The sequence below is a fragment of the Peromyscus leucopus genome, chromosome 1, assembly GCF_004664715.2.
Source record: "Peromyscus leucopus breed LL Stock chromosome 1, UCI_PerLeu_2.1, whole genome shotgun sequence".
Lineage (NCBI taxonomy): Eukaryota > Metazoa > Chordata > Mammalia > Rodentia > Cricetidae > Peromyscus > Peromyscus leucopus.
The window spans coordinates 32,201,893-32,217,233 of NC_051063.1; the positions used below are offsets into that span (position 1 = coordinate 32,201,893).

A 15,341-nucleotide genomic window follows, 5' to 3' on the forward strand; every position below is an offset into this window, starting at 1 on the left:
AACCTCCTCTGTGGCTTCCTTCTCCTTGAGCCTCACTGGTCCTGGCTCAGCTCTCCAGCTCTGTCTTCCCTCTGGGCTCTGGAATTTCTTTGGCTCCTGCTCAGGTATTCTCTGTGCTCCTTCTACGGGAAGTCATTTTCACCCTGGGTAAGTAAGTGTGGAGTCCTCCACCTAGAAACACTCTCTGAATGTGACTAGGATTTCTGGCTCCCCTGGGATTCTCAGCTCTGTGACACTCATCGTATGACTTAAGATGAGACAGAGCAGAGCATGGGTGAGAAAAGGTGGTTCTAGAACAGGAGGCACTCTCAAGACAGAGTGAACAATGACCACAGAGGCCCTCAAGGAGGAAAGGCTCTCACAATGGTCAGGGATGATTGTTTAGGAAAGTGCCTTCATTCCATGAGAGTAGACATTGGCAAGATTAAGCGTTACATTGACCTATTTGTTTAGGTAGACTTTCTCCATTTCTTGAAATTTTAGGAACAGATATCTTTTCAAAGGGTGTTTTCCCATCCAGGTGATTGACAGATTGACAGGCTCATTTGTATTAACTTTTTTTCTTCTTCTTGAGATAGGATTTTAGGTAGCACAGGCTAGCCTTGAGCTCACTGTGTAACTAAGGGTGACAGTGAGTTCCCAGTCCTTCTGCCTCTACCTGCTGAGTGCTGAGATGACATAATGGCCATCCAGCCTACTAATCTCTAGTTAGAGACTTACCATGACTGTCACAAGGCTGCTCTCCTCACTATTCTGTGACATGAACTCTTGATAGTTCTTATTTCATCTTTCCTATTTTATTTGCTTATTACCTCTCATCCTATTTCCCTCTCCTGTGTGTCAAGGTCCACTGGACTCTTTGCTCACCAGGACCAGATCCATGTATGACATTTTAATTTTTCTACCACCAACACTTAGCAAGACACCTAGTACCCAACAGACTCTGGTGAGTTGTGAATGAGTGAATGTTGCATTAACCCATCTTTAAGCCATTCCTCAGATGTCAAGAATGATCATCGTTAGAAGTCAGCCCCTGTCCCTTACCTGGGCATGCATGCTGTATGGAGGACCATGTAGAAGCCCTGACTCATTTTTGCTGGGTCTTCCTAATCCTTGCCTGGGTCCTGTGTAGCTCTCAGAGCTCTATTCCTTCTGTGACAAGCTCCACCATGTGGGCCTTCCCTGAGGCTCCAAAGACTCACTTCACCTGAAGGTCTGTTGCCTCCAGCACTTTGTACTGGATGAGAGGGACCTCATAATTTGAACCACAGTTAGATCCCTCACCTCTGTTCGCTTCTCAGTGTCTGGGCTATGCTGAATTCTACCCCCCTTCAGACAACTTTCCTGTCTCACACAATTGAGCCGAACTTCCAGTGAGAAACTAAAGCTCTCTGGAGTTTGTCTTGTCAAGAGACCCCAGTCAGGCAGCTTCTCATTCTTTTTGCGTTCTATCACAGACTGTAGCTGCTTGGCTTCCCTGATAGGAAAATGTAGGACTTATGCAGCTAAGTCTGGTTACACTCTAGAGCAGAGAGGAAATAGCTTTCATTCCATAAGAGTGAGATAACTTGGCTCTTTAAAGACATACAAGCTAATTTCTCTATTATCTGATTGCTCACCCAGTTCACCTAGGAACAGTTTCTCTTTTAAAACTAATTCACTACCCTGAGGCACAGCTAGTGGCTGGTAGCCTAGAATCTATCTAGTTTCTGCCTTGTTTTCTTCCTGAAAAGTTCAGCCTTGTCCCTCACTCTATCAGCTAGACACTAGGCCATGCCAGGACAGGTTTCCTGGAAGTCTGACCATTCCTGGTGGAATTGAAGGCCATCCTGAAAGACTGTCATGTGGACCCTCCCCCACCTCGGCTTATGCATTTATTAATGCTGGCCTTGGTGCATTCTTAGAACATTATCTTTCACTAAAATTAGCTTCAGTATTGCAGACTTTTGTTTGCCTCTATCTGTCTTTTCTTTCTTAAACTGAGGCCCAATGCCCAACACCTAAGCCAGAAGTTTACACTACCATCAGCCATTGCTCTTCCATTTCAAAACTTGGAAGAAAGTATCACTTAAGGCTGAATAAGTGGTTCGGGGCTGTTGGCTGGAACCACTTTTCATGGTGTAGCATTTTGGAGGGTCCTGAATTTTCTAGGAGTGAGATTGGTCATTATTTGCTGCTCTGAATTGTTCAGATTTGAAGTGTTATTATTTAAACCAATAAAGATATGATGGGCATATCAGTCCAAAGGTATCATGTAGTTACAGCTGTTTCCAGCCAACACCATACTTAACTCAAATCCTTCTTTGAGTTTATTTGGAGCTTAATCTACTTATCCATTCACCGATGAAGCAACTTTCAGTGAAAGTGAGGTCCTCTCAGTGCTATGAATGTGTCCAAAGTGAGTCAAGGATGTTCAATCCCCTATGGCCTGAGGTGGTTTCTAAAAGAAACACAGTTCCACGCCTTCCACGGCCAGCCCTCAGCCTGCTGGGCTGGTAAGGCTGATTTCTAAAGCCCTGCTCTTTTATTTGTTTATTCTTTCACGTGGTTGAGTCATTCTAGCAGCAAGAACTGCCCATGATTCAAGTCAAAGCAAATGTGTTTTTGCCTGAGAGGAACAGAATTCTGCCAAATGTTAGTGGTTTAAATAGACGGGGATCTGACAAAAATCGAGACCGCTGGACTCGGGGGAGGCAGGGAAGCAGCAATGCCTGCTATGTCCCTTTAACTGGGAGAGCGGAGCTGGGCAATCCTCACAGTTGCTTTTCTCTTAGGTCACACTGCCCTGGACTAAGTCACGTGACCGTCTTGGCTGCAGCAACAGTTGCAATATTCGGGAATGAGATTATCATAATTGGCTTAGACACCTCGTTTCATTCTTTTCTCAGAGCCTGGCAAAAGATCACCCTGAACAAAATCAGAGTGAAAGGACAGATAGATGCTAGACCAGCAGCTCTCTCAGGGAGAGCAACTAAGAGAATCCTAGAAGCCACAAGCCACAGCGGAGCTTTGAATCTTTTGGGGAGCAATTACTAACAGGAGTTGAGTAAGTACACCAGACTCTCCACTCTAGAGAAGAGACGGCACTGTCTTGTTAAAGCTGTGTGTGCAGCAGAGTACCTGGCGTAAAGGAGAGGCTTTGTAAATAGTTACTGAATAATTAAATAACCAAAAGGAGCCTGGAGAAAAGCAGATGATGAGAAAAAAGCATAGTCTCTTCATTTGCTCAACTGATTTCTCTGACTAGAATTTTCTAGAATAATTGTGATGTTTTAGATCAAGGGGTGCCATGGTTCCTGCATGAGTCGATTTTGAAAAGTCTGCTAATACTATTCTCGTTTGGAGAAGTGGACATTCGCAGGTGGATCAGTAACAACTGAAACAAATAGACTCAGGTTCCTTCTGACCACCAGGGGAAGCCTTTTGGAGATGGACCATTAAATAGGCAGTGCAAATCTTGGAAAAACTATGGAGCCGAGTGAGAAAGGCTTGGGTTCTGGTCCCTTCTCTGTTACCTTCTGTCTTTGTGGGGTTGGACTCCCTGCTGCTGTCATACATGTTAGTTCTACATGCTATAAACTCCACAGTATATTGCTTTTATTTTTGTAGTAAGTAGTCATTATCTTTTAAGGAGATTTTAGTAAGAACATTCCTTGGGGGTCCTTAAGTCTTGTAGTACTTTTGTCAGATTCAGATTTCAACCTACAGCCTTTTACTTTTTGTTTGGAAGCCAGTACCACTTCTTATAGCCTGCATCTTCTAGAGATGAATTCTTTCAGTGTTTACCTTTCTCCTTTCCTTCAGGGACACCAGTCGCATGTGCCTCAAGTCCCCGATGCTGTATTCATTATTAATTTCCAGTTCCTCAGTGCTGCGCTCTGCGTAGTTCTGACACAGTGTTCTACAGTAATTCATTTTATTTTCCAGTAACATTTAATCTGTTGTTAATTCATCACAAGTGTGTATGTGTTTATATGTTTTTAAAAATCTTAATGATTTCATAACGTGTTTGATTTGGATTTTTTTTTGAGACAGGGTCTCTTGTAGCTCAGCAGGCATTGAACTTATCTTATACTGGAGGATGATTTTGAACTCTGATCCTTTGCCTCTACTTCCTAAGTGCTGGATTTAAAGGTCTATGTCACCACACCTGCTCTTGTGTTGCGGTTGTGCTATGTATGGACTACATGACTTCATGCATGCTACCTAGGCAAGCAATCAACCAACTGGGCTATATTCTCTCTTCCAGTCTAGTTTTGGCTTAATTTTTTTTTTTACATGTTTCTACTCTACTTGCTATTAACCTATTATCTCTAAGATTTTCAATCTATTGTTTTCCCCATTTCTGGTGCACAATTACTCTTTCCCGTCTGTCTTTCTTTCTTCTTCTTTTTTGCATACCTAATAATTTCAATTTGACAGCACTGAGAATTTCACTGTGAGGTACAGGATACAGGATATTTTTTATATCCTGTGAGTATTCTCATGCATTATTCTAAGATACATTTTTTTTTAAAGCAACTGACCAGGGGGCTGGGGGTGGATCTTGTTTTTTAAGATGTGTTAGATAGGACCATAATAGACTATCGTAAGGCTAGTTTTGCTCTGCTACTGAGGTGAGATCATTTATATCATGAATTATGGGGTTTTCAGACTCTGAAGATGAGGCATTTTACAGTCTCGTATGACCACCAAGAATCTTTTAACTCTGACTTGTAGGAACAAGAATAAATCCCCATCTTGTGCAAGCCACAACAAAGTGCTCTCTCCACTCTTCATGTTTCTGTGTTCTTCCCTGGAAGTGGATAGCTTCCTGACATGTGTAGACAAATTAGCTCAAGACTGGACTGAGGTTCCTGTGCCACACAGCTTTCTCCTCTCTGGTGTTCTGCTCCAGCTCCAACACCCATAATGTCTCAGTTCTAGCTCCTTAATTCATAAAATACCTAAACCTCCTAGAGTTCCTCCTTTTTGTATTGAAGCCTGATGACTCTTTCTAGGTGATAAATCAACATAATTATAGGGCTCAGCTCACTTGCTTCCCTCCCCCTAGCCTGTCAGTCTCAGGTACATGATGTCTGATGTGTGCATAGGATACTGGGCCCTATTGCACATTGCTTTATACCTGCCTGTTTGCTTTTTGTTGTGTTAAACCAGGCAGTGGATTCACTCATTGCTCCATCTTGACAGGCTGGACTGGTGACTATAATTCACTCTGTTGATAAAAGAGATTGCTTAGGGTGTCACCGGTTTCCAAAACAATTTTTATTAAGTAACCTGAACTTCTTGGCATGGCAACTCACATTTACGCATACAGTAACCCTTGTGCAAGAGGAGTCCCTACAAACGAGTTTTATGTAAGACATTTTCCTTCTGACTTACATTTTAGATTTCTGTCAGTCTTTCTACTTCACTTCATGTTGTTTTCTTCATCACACTAAGGCTTTTATTTTTTGTCCTTCTGTGTTTTTTGTTGTTGTTAGGGCCCAGTATCCTATGCACACAATTTCATGTTTTGGGATAAGAATCACTCTTTGTAGCCAATATACAGTACTCCAGAACTTTGGTGAAGTGTGTTTGTTTTTTGCTAAGGTACATGTGAAGCTAAATAAAGGCAGGGTCTTTGACTTCAAGAAGGTCTGTATTGCTTATTCTGTGAACATCATCTTCCATTCTCTGGGGTTGTTTCCCAGAAGAGAATATTTGCTTCTTAGGATGGGTTTATAGAGAGAGGTAGAAAGTTCAAGTTAAGAAAGTCTTGTTTTTCTCATGCCTCCGCTTCAAATATTTACGGGGTGCTTATTATAACACAGCATTGAGCATTGATTAGGACTCTGGTGCAGGGCACTGCCATCATGAGTTTGTAACCTTGTGGAATTCTGACACAGACTGATGAGGACCGGAGACATGGTGCTATGGTTAATCTTTGAGATGTCACAGAAGAATGTGATAATTGAGGACCGGAGTGAACAGGGAAGGCCTGAAGAACCGGGTTAGGGACTGTGGAGTGCCATGAGCATAATATGCATGGCACAGCATGTCTCAGGACCATGTAGGGACAACTGCTGAGGAAGAGTGGGAAAAGAGAGGCCTCTCTGTTGTAGGCCTGCCTGAGGTGCCAGGCCCAGGGATTTCAATACTAGGGAGTTCTGGGTAAGTTTCTATTGGGTTATTTGTGCACAAAGATGTATGTGAGCAGAGGACTAGGGTGAGAGCATGCAAGATGGACAAGAACCAACAGCAGTGACCTGAGAACAGAGGCCATGTCTTAATTATCTGTGTTCCCAGATTCTAGTTCATGTGTGCTGAGTGGTATATCGTTTTCATTTTAAACTGCTAATGCTTTTGATAACCATCGGCCTTGCCAATAGCTCTGACAAATATTGCAAAAGAGCCCCTTCCTGCCCAGCGCTGTTTTGTTTAAATGGCTCAAGTGAGGTAAAGTTTGATGGGGACTTCTTCAAGCTGTTTTAAAAAAGACATTTTTAACTGTAAGTTCATATATAAGTTTATACACACATATATGAACTAAAGTGCTAATGATTTCAGAATACAATGCAAACTAAAGTAACTAAATTGAGCTAATTAGCATACCATTATTTCAAACACTTAGCAGTTTTTGTAGTGAGAACATTTGAAATGTACATTTCAACACCCCCTAGGAAGGCAGAACATGGCCATTTAGCACAATCACCGCATATACTATTTTGCGCAATATACCTCAAAGGAAAAAAGCTGACTCTTCCTGCCTTGGAGACTTTGTATCTTTCAAGCCTTACCTTGTCCATTTTTTTTCCCCCTGTGAGGCTCAGCCACTCACAGAAATTTCACAACGTTGCCTTTTGCAACCCCTGCATCCAACATTGTGAACAGATTCAGTTTACTCTCATACATCTCATAAAAGGGCAAGATCTCGCTTAGGTACCTAAACCCACACAGCCCACATACACTCCACGGCAGGGTCTGGTGAGCCACACAAGGAAGATGGCAGACAGACAGACCGACCGACCCGCCGACGGTCGCACGAAGCATGCAGCTTGGGCAGCGTAACCACTAGGTTCACTCCCCAGGCTCAGCGAACACAGCAGTGCACCCTTCATCCAAGCGCATTATGCAAGGCCGGGCAGCCGGCAGCCCCTGACGTCACCGCCGCGCGCCGCTTGCGTCACCGCCGCGCGCCGCTGCAGCAGGCACAGAGCTGAACCGCTGGCAGCTGCGGGCGCCCCGGCGCGAGCTGCGGGGCTGGTGGAACAGAGCGCGGTGCGGGCTGTGGCTGCGGGACGCGGTGCGGGCTGCGGCTGCGGGACGCCGCTGGGCCCGAGCGCGGGGACAGGTGCGTGGGCGCCCCTCTGCCCGGGCTCGCCTCCGGGTTCCCCATGCAGTGGCCTGGGCTCCGGGGTGGGTCGGCACGTGAATGCCCGCGGGACCCGCCTGCGGTGGGAGCACCGGCGGGGCTGTCGTCTCTGACCCCCAGGGAAACCGAGGCCACGGGGCGCTCCGCGAGCAGCTGGCGGCTCTGGGGACCGCTCGCTGACAGCAGCCACGTGTGGTGGGACTGAGCGCCGTGCACTCCACGCTGTCCTGGGCGTGCTATGGAGACCCCTGCCCTCCCTGCAACCCTGACAGTCGAGTCGGGTTAATGCTGCTCATTTGCCGGATGGAAAAAGCAAGGCGCAGCAGTTAACTAACTTGTCCAGATTCACACGGGGGCTGTGCAGCCGGGGCTTTGAACTCCTGGGGGGGCCGGCCCGCTTGCCTCTGCCTGTGTCCGACTGTCAGATTTTGTTTTTCTGCCCTGCTCAGCGCAGCTGTCTGTACCCTTTGGGATTTTAGTTTTTTCTTTTTAAAATTCTCCTCCCCTCTCCTGTTTAAAAAAAAAAAAAAATCTGCCTTGACCTCGGGTAAACTCTGTGGGGCGGGAGGAGCAAGGCGGGGACTTCTCTTGGCACTAGCCTCCTTTTTCTCCTCTGATCGCCTCATTTTTTTTCCTCAGGCAGCAGCGTGCTCCCCTGTTGTGTGGCCATTCTGGACCGGAAGTTGGTAGCCGAGGGCCGAATCTTTATGCTTCAGAAGAACTTTTCCTCCAGGTGCTATGCTTTATGGGTTTCTGGTGTCAGCTTATGTAGTTGCCGGTGTTTTGAGGCTAAACAGTTACTGGAATAAATCCACGTGGGGATTGTAAAGAGTCCAAGTGTTCCCTTTAGAGAATACTTAACTGAAGGTGATCTTTGGATTTTACAAAAAGAATCTAATGCTATGTGAGAAATAGCCTACAGCTAAAATAATTAAAGATTGTATAAGAAAGTTGTACTCAGTCATATGACGTGTATTGTATTAAGTAAGCTTATGCTGTAGTTGGAGAGATGGGTCAGTGGTTAAGCGTGCTTGCTGATCTTTCAGAAGACCAGAGTTTGGTGCTCAGCACCTGCATCAGGTACCTTCTGACTACCTGGAACTCTAGCTCCAGGAGGTCTGATGCCCTGTTTTGGCCTCCTCAGGCACTCATACATATGCGCAAACATGCACACATATTCATAAGTGAATAATAAAAACATTATGTCTTCATCCTCTCAGGAATTATCGATTATTAACAAAGTGCAATAATTATTTGTTGCATACCAGCATTAAGCCTTTCATTCTTACAAGTGATATTCATGGCAGTTTTGCTCAGGAATCTGAAGGGTACAGATGTTGTATCCTTGTATGTTCAGGAAATACTAGTATACAAATATTGACTTTTTCCTTTGGGGTCAGGGCAGCTTAACAGAAACATCAATACATCAGGCCAGCTAAGCACTCCACCACCAACCTAGGTTTTTATGCAGCGACTCACGGCACTAGGAACCTGTCATTCCATTTGATACCCTGTTATCGAGCAGAATGGTGTAGACATCAGCATTTTCAGACCTGGCATGAAGTCTCTGGATGCCTCCTTGAATAGTACTTATTTTTTACAGCACATGATTTGGGACTTCCACATTGTGACATGGATGAGTCTTCAGTGACACTTGGCACAATAGACGTTTCTTATCTGCCCAATTCATCAGAATACAGCCTTGGCCGATGTAAACACACGAGTGAGGATTGGGTAAGCTGAAGAGAAACTTCAGAACAGTTTACTGAACTGTTTGCCTTATATCAAGTAGAGATTAATCATCACAGAAACTGCTTCCAGCTGTTAGAAGTGGTGTTTTTGCAACCTAAGAATAATTTAAAATTTTTGATAATATTAATTGGGAAGAAAAACTGGATGGAAAATTTCAAAATAGTGATTATATTAAAAAGCAAATCATGGGCGGTGGTGGTGCACGCCTTTAATCCCAACACTCGGGAGGCAGAGGAAGGCGGATCTCTGTGAGTTCAAGGCCAGCCTGATCTACAGAGTGAGATCCAGGAAAGGCACAAAGCTACACAGAGAAACCCTGTCTCGAAAAACCAAAAAAAAAAAGGCAAATCACTTGTCTGGAGGCATAAACAGTAACCATTGTTTTGGGTAGTGTGCTTACAAATTCTTTTCAGTATCTACTCCACAACTTATATTTAGTAAGCATGAATTTTATAATGGAAATGAACTCTAAAAACATTAGAAATAGGAAACTTGCTATTAAACTAATTAAAAAAGCATGCATTCTCTTGTGTTACTATTTCAAAGTACATGGGGTGTTTAAAATACCTCAACACAACTTTATAACAGTATTTGGTTTTTTAAAGACTGTCATATCAGTGAGATCTGAACAATAAACACACCTGGAGTTAAAGAAGAATCTGGACACACTTGAACAGCGTTTGACTCTAGTCAAACTGTCTCCCTTCACATTCCAGCTTTAAATGCTCTTGATAACAATGCCATTAAGCATGCTTTGTTTTTCCTCTGACTATGGCAAGAACAACAGCTCACTGCGTCAGGCCTTCATAGTTTTCGTGTGGGAGTGTCTTGGAAGGGCTCAAGGTTGACTGAGCACAGGGATTCAGGAGTCTGATTTCTGCATCCCACTGTCAGAAGCCCCTTTGGCCTTTGCTACTTAGTTTACCAACATTTTCAGCGTACACATGTAAGAATGGCAGTGGTTGCCTTTATGTGCCTGGCTGTTAACATAACTCAGGCTTCTTTGGCTTTCATCCCTTTTTGTGACTGAATAATGTTCCACTGGGTAATATGTATGTCATATTTTTATCCACTCATCCTTTGGTGAACGTCAAAACTGTGACAAAACCTGATCCAGCTGTTAGCAACTGTTACAAACTATGTTTTTAGGAAATCAACTTTTTCTTTTTTTTTTTTCTTTTTCTTTTTTTTTGGTTTTTCGAGACAGGGTTTCTCTGTGTAGCTTTGCGCCTTTCCTGGAACTCACTTGGTAGCCCAGGCTGGCCTCGAACTCACAAAGATCTGCCTGCCTCTGCCTCCCGAGTGCTGGGATTAAAGGCGTGCGCCACCACCGCCCGGCAACTTTTTCTTATGTAACAAACTTTTTTTCTAAGTGATGATTGTTGGAGCAAGATACTTTACATGAAAACACTCAATGCACATGTAATTATACTGCCCAAAGAAAGAAACAGCATAATTTTCTCTTTTATTTGAAATATCTTAGTTTTAGAGACCAAGAGGATGAGAACAGTTCTGATGCCATTTAAACACAGTTTCTGCCTTATATTTACCAGGGTGACTGTGGATTCAAACCTACCTTCTTCAGATCTGCAACGTTAAAATGGAAGGAGAGCCTCATGAGCCGGAAGAGGCCGTTTGTGGGAAGGTGCTGCTACTCCTGCACGCCACAGAGCTGGGTAAGAACTCCCCTGCTCATCACAGAGGGCTTCAGTTTTGTGGATTTGTTGTTTGGTCTTAATGGATTTGACTCCTTCAGAACCAAGACCCCTGTTTATAAGTCAAACATTTCAGGTAAAGAAATGGACTTAATTCATTTATTCAATAATGTTGGTCCACAGTTAGGCGAGAGTAGATTTTACTTTGAGTTAACATCCATAGCGTTGATGGAATAGTGCTCAATACCTGCTGGGTACTGACTTTTAGCCTCCAAAAATGTCCTTGGTTTTTGTTATTTTGTTGAGCGGATAAGCATGCCACACCCTTCCTTGTTCTTTGAGAAGAGCCGACTGGGTGAAAGGTGAGCTGAGCTGCTAATGGCATTTGGTAGAGGGATGAGTTAGCAACCCTAGTATTTCCTTCCCTACTGTTCTAAGCAGAGTTAGGGTTTTGAAAGATTGTATTAGTTGTTAAGCTGTTCTTGGGATGGACCAAATATTTAGGAATCGGAAACTGTCGTTTACAGAGGTTGTTTAGAACTTGTGTGAATGGCTGATTGTGCTGGGTGAATTCTCTACTGGAGACTGGCTTGGCAGGTGGTACAGTTCTGAGCCTGGCCTAGATGGCTTTGTTAACATTGGTGAGATCCAGACCGAGCCGGAGGAGTTCTTATGCAGCATCCAGGTCTGCTCAAGAATGGCTTGTTAGAGATGCTCCTTTTAAAGTATAAGTGCCTTAACACAGGACTCTGTTACAACTGCAGGAGCACGAAAATGCCAGTCCAGGAGTGAGGCCAGTTTGCATATAGAGGACAGTGGAAACAAAGGCTTAAATAGAAGGCCACGTGGCTTTTCTTTGTAGACTGGCCTCTCACCTAATTCTAATTTTGATCACAAGGCAATGTCTTCACTACAGCTCTACACCACAGTATTGCACCTACAGTGCTAGAGTGTATTGTCAGCCAGAGCTGCATAGGGAATTACTGGTGGTGGTGAGGCTGTGGCCTGGGGTTGAGCTGGGTATATTGTAACAGGCTGTTGCTTTTTGTGTAGAGGTAGTAATGGATGGAACTACATTGAACTTGAATTCCTCCTATGTTCATTTAAATAATTTGTTAGAAAGTTTTTTTTTTTTTTTTGTTTTGTTTTTGTTTTTTGAGACAGGGTTTCTCTGTGCAGCTTTGCTCCTTTTCTGGATCTTGCTCTGTAGCCCAGGCTGGCCTCGAACACCCAAAGATCCACCTGCCTCTGCCTCCCGAGTGCTGGGATTAAAGGCGTGTGCCACCACTGCCCGGCTAGAAAGTTTTTTTTATAGTTCTTGATATTTAACATCCATTCTTTGAAAACCTAATTTTTTTGTGAAGAGATTTCATTGCGGTAGTTTTTACATCTTGTTGACACTTTTTTTTTTGCATTTATTTTTGGACTTTTACTGTTTTGATCATTAAAGGGCTAGGCTGTCCTTTTAAGATCTCCTGTAAAGAGAGTGACTGGTAGGTGTACTTTTAGGTAACTATTAGGTGTTCAGTTGTTTTAGAGAATGGAAATATCTGAGACTGAATGCTCAGGTTTTGGCAGCCTCAATTTTCTTTTTTTTTTTTTTTTGGTTTTTTCGAGACAGGGTTTCTCTGTGTAGCTTTGCTCCTTTCCTGGAGCTCACTTGGTAGCCCAGGCTGGCCTCAAACTCACAAAGATCCGCCTGGCTCTGCCTCCCGAGTGCTGGGATTAAAGGCGTGCGCCACCACGCCCGGCTGGCAGCCTCAATTTTCTTCCCCATATAATGGGTAAATTTCATGTGTCTTGTGTTCAGAGGGGTTTAATTCAACAGTAACTGTGGTATTTAGGATAATAGTTTGTTTGAATTTGGGGACCGCTGAAATCTGTGACTTTGGTGACTGAAGCTGACTGTGGGTCCTGCTCTGTGACTGAGGCTGATTATAGATCCTGCTCTGTAGGAGAGGGAGCAGGGATGGGAAAGGGAAAAGATACCATGGCCTTTGGTTTTAGGGTTTCAAAGTTAAAATGAGTTTGGGACTATCTTTAAAGTATAAAAAGTACTATTTAATAAAACATGTATTTTCTTCATTCTGTAAGTTTTGAAGCAGCAATTCCTACTGTTATGCTTGAATTTGAAATGTCTAGAGACATTATTGGGATTCATGACCAGTTAATCCAGCTGGGAATTCATGTGTACATTCATTTTTTTTTTTTTTTTTTTTTTTTTTTTATAGGAGAGGTTTTTCAACCCCAGTATCCCATCTCTGGGTTTGCGGAACGTTATTTATATCAATGAAACTCACACAAGGTAAAAAGACATTTTTTTATACTTCTACTAAGTCTTAGAAGTAAAACTCTGTAATGCTAATTAGCATACTTTAAGATGTACCTGTGGTTTCTAGAGTGGATAGAATGTGAGCCTTTGATCCAAGCGAGTTCCTCTAAAGATCAGAAGCAGGACAGCCGCTGGAGGCCTAGCCCAGTTCATTGCTGCTCTGCTCTCAGGCCTCCCCGTGTGGGGTAGCTGTCACCTGTGGTATTCTTTAACACATCCAGACACTGACTTTTGCTATGAAGAAGGAGGTATTTGACAAGAGATAAAGGTTTGAATGTCGTATGGTATGTTGTAACTGTTTCATGCTTCAGAAACATAAATGTGGCCGATGAGGTGGCTTAGCTTGATGACCTCCCGAGGCTGATTCCTGGCACCAGTGATGGAAGGAAAGTGCCGGCTCCTGAGGTCAGCTCTGACTGCCGTGTATGCTCACATGCGTGCAGTCATACATGAGGTCAGCTCTGACTGCCGTGTATGCTCACATGTGTGCCGTCATACATGAGGTCAGCTCTGACTGCCGTGTATGCTCACATGTGTGCAGTCATACATGAGGTCAGCTCTGACTGCCGTGTATGCTCACATGTGTGCAGTCATACACCAACACAGGAATTTAAAAAACAAGTGATTAAAAATCTTCCATAGACTCCGTTCTGTAGAGTCCTGGAACATACTCTGTCCTGAGTAAATGTCCCCTTTTATTAGTGAGCACCTGTTGTACAGAACAGCGAGTTTCGTTATATTTGCATGATGTACATCACTGTACTGTGCTCAGGTTCAACTCTCTGTCCGTTTGTCCTTCTCCTCCTCTTGGTCCCCTCCATGCAGTAAATGTTCTTCGATTTATTTACTGAAGATAATTTAAAAAATGAGTTCTGACTTCCAAATTCCAGTACATAGGGACTTGGTAGGTGCCTGGGAGAAAGGGCCTTTGCTGTATGTGTGACAAGCAGATAAGGGAAAGTCAGAAGAATGTGTGACGCCAGAGAATCAGCAGCCAGAGACACCACCAGTCCTGACGGTTCTAAGAACAGCGCCCGAGGCGGCAGAGGTGTTCTTGGTGGTGAGAAATGCTTGGAATTCTGTGCAAGGTGATCCAAGAATGCAGTGTGTGGATCTGGTCCCCGACGGCACTGCCCTTCACTAGGTGAAGAGGGTCTTGTGTGAGGGTGATGAGTCCTGCTTGTGTTAAAGTTTGCCTTTGTAATAGAACCAGAGTCCAAATCCAAGTATTTTCTTTCCGTTTCTCAGGTTCCTCTCTGTCTTCTTGGTTTAAAGCAGAGAGGAAAGACTGGTCCATGAAATTTGTTTTTATTTCCTGTTTCTTAGTTGACATGACCATGGTCCTAAGTAAAGAAACAGTTTCTTCTTCATATAAGTGGACATTTTACATAGGAAGCCAAAAGTTTTGTCCGTTAGCCCTGATTTGAGCAGTTTTTAAGACACCGACTTGACGGTGGCCCAAACTGTTTCCTGAAGCATGTTGCCTGTGCAGCTGCTTGTGTGTTCAATGACAAAAACTAAAGGCTGTGAGAGCAGGGGGTGTGCACTGTCCTGCACGCCCCAGGTCCATTGGCACATTCTCACGTGCTGTCGCTCCTCCGTGCTCAGGTGTCCGCGCACCCGCACTCACACCACACAGATGCCATGTTGCAGTAGACTGCACAGGCTTTCAGAGAGCGCGTGGGCTTTTGGTCGTAGTAATCATCTGAACATGTTCACTGAACAGGGGTTAGCGAGAATGCAACACACTGAGTTAACCTTTCTGAAGCTGGAGACAGGAAAGGGTGAGGAGTTATTCACAGTCACTCTTGGCCTCTTTTCAGAGTTATGACCTCATGTTTGAATCTGCTGTCAGTATCACTGCGGAGGAAATAATAATAATGTTGCCGTATGCCATTGCCATACATGGTTTCAAATCATTACACAGAGAGATGCATGGCTTCTTATTCCAAAACCCATCTCTGTGAACCCCAGCCAATCCCACATAGTTGCTGTCACCTACAAGAGTATACGCTTTCCCTTAGATAGACCTGATGTGTGTTTACAGTGGAAAACTAGAGATGTTCAGAAGCTGGATGTCTTTGCTTTGATTAGCTTTTAATTCACTTTGAGACGCAGGGCTTATCTTGGAAGAATGCTTTAATAAAGAAAATGGTCCTTTGTGTTGGGAAGAGACCTCCAAGTCTGCTTTGTGTAGCGTATAGCTGTAGCTCTAAGCTGTGTACACCTCTGCCTACCCCTGCCCAAA

The 15,341-nt window shown here is 43.9% G+C and overlaps 1 protein-coding gene across 3 annotated transcripts in view; it reads left to right on the forward strand.

Moving 5' to 3' along the window:
* Gpam (glycerol-3-phosphate acyltransferase, mitochondrial) overlaps positions 1–15,341 on the forward strand; it is a 60,319-nt gene that overhangs the window by 21,925 nt on the left and 23,053 nt on the right. The window contains exons 2-6 of one of the 3 annotated variants that reach the window (XM_028875075.2): positions 2,889–3,046; positions 7,994–8,087; positions 8,958–9,088; positions 10,660–10,782; positions 12,993–13,066. In XM_028875075.2, coding sequence (XP_028730908.1) covers positions 8,987–9,088; positions 10,660–10,782; positions 12,993–13,066 — 299 coding nt within the window. In that variant the 5' untranslated portion in view covers positions 2,889–3,046; positions 7,994–8,087; positions 8,958–8,986. Of the gene's footprint in view, positions 1–2,888; positions 3,047–7,193; positions 7,334–7,993; positions 8,088–8,957; positions 9,089–10,659; positions 10,783–12,992; positions 13,067–15,341 lie in introns of those variants that run through there. The other 2 variants (XM_028875076.2, XM_037206082.1) reach the window with 2 other exon arrangements.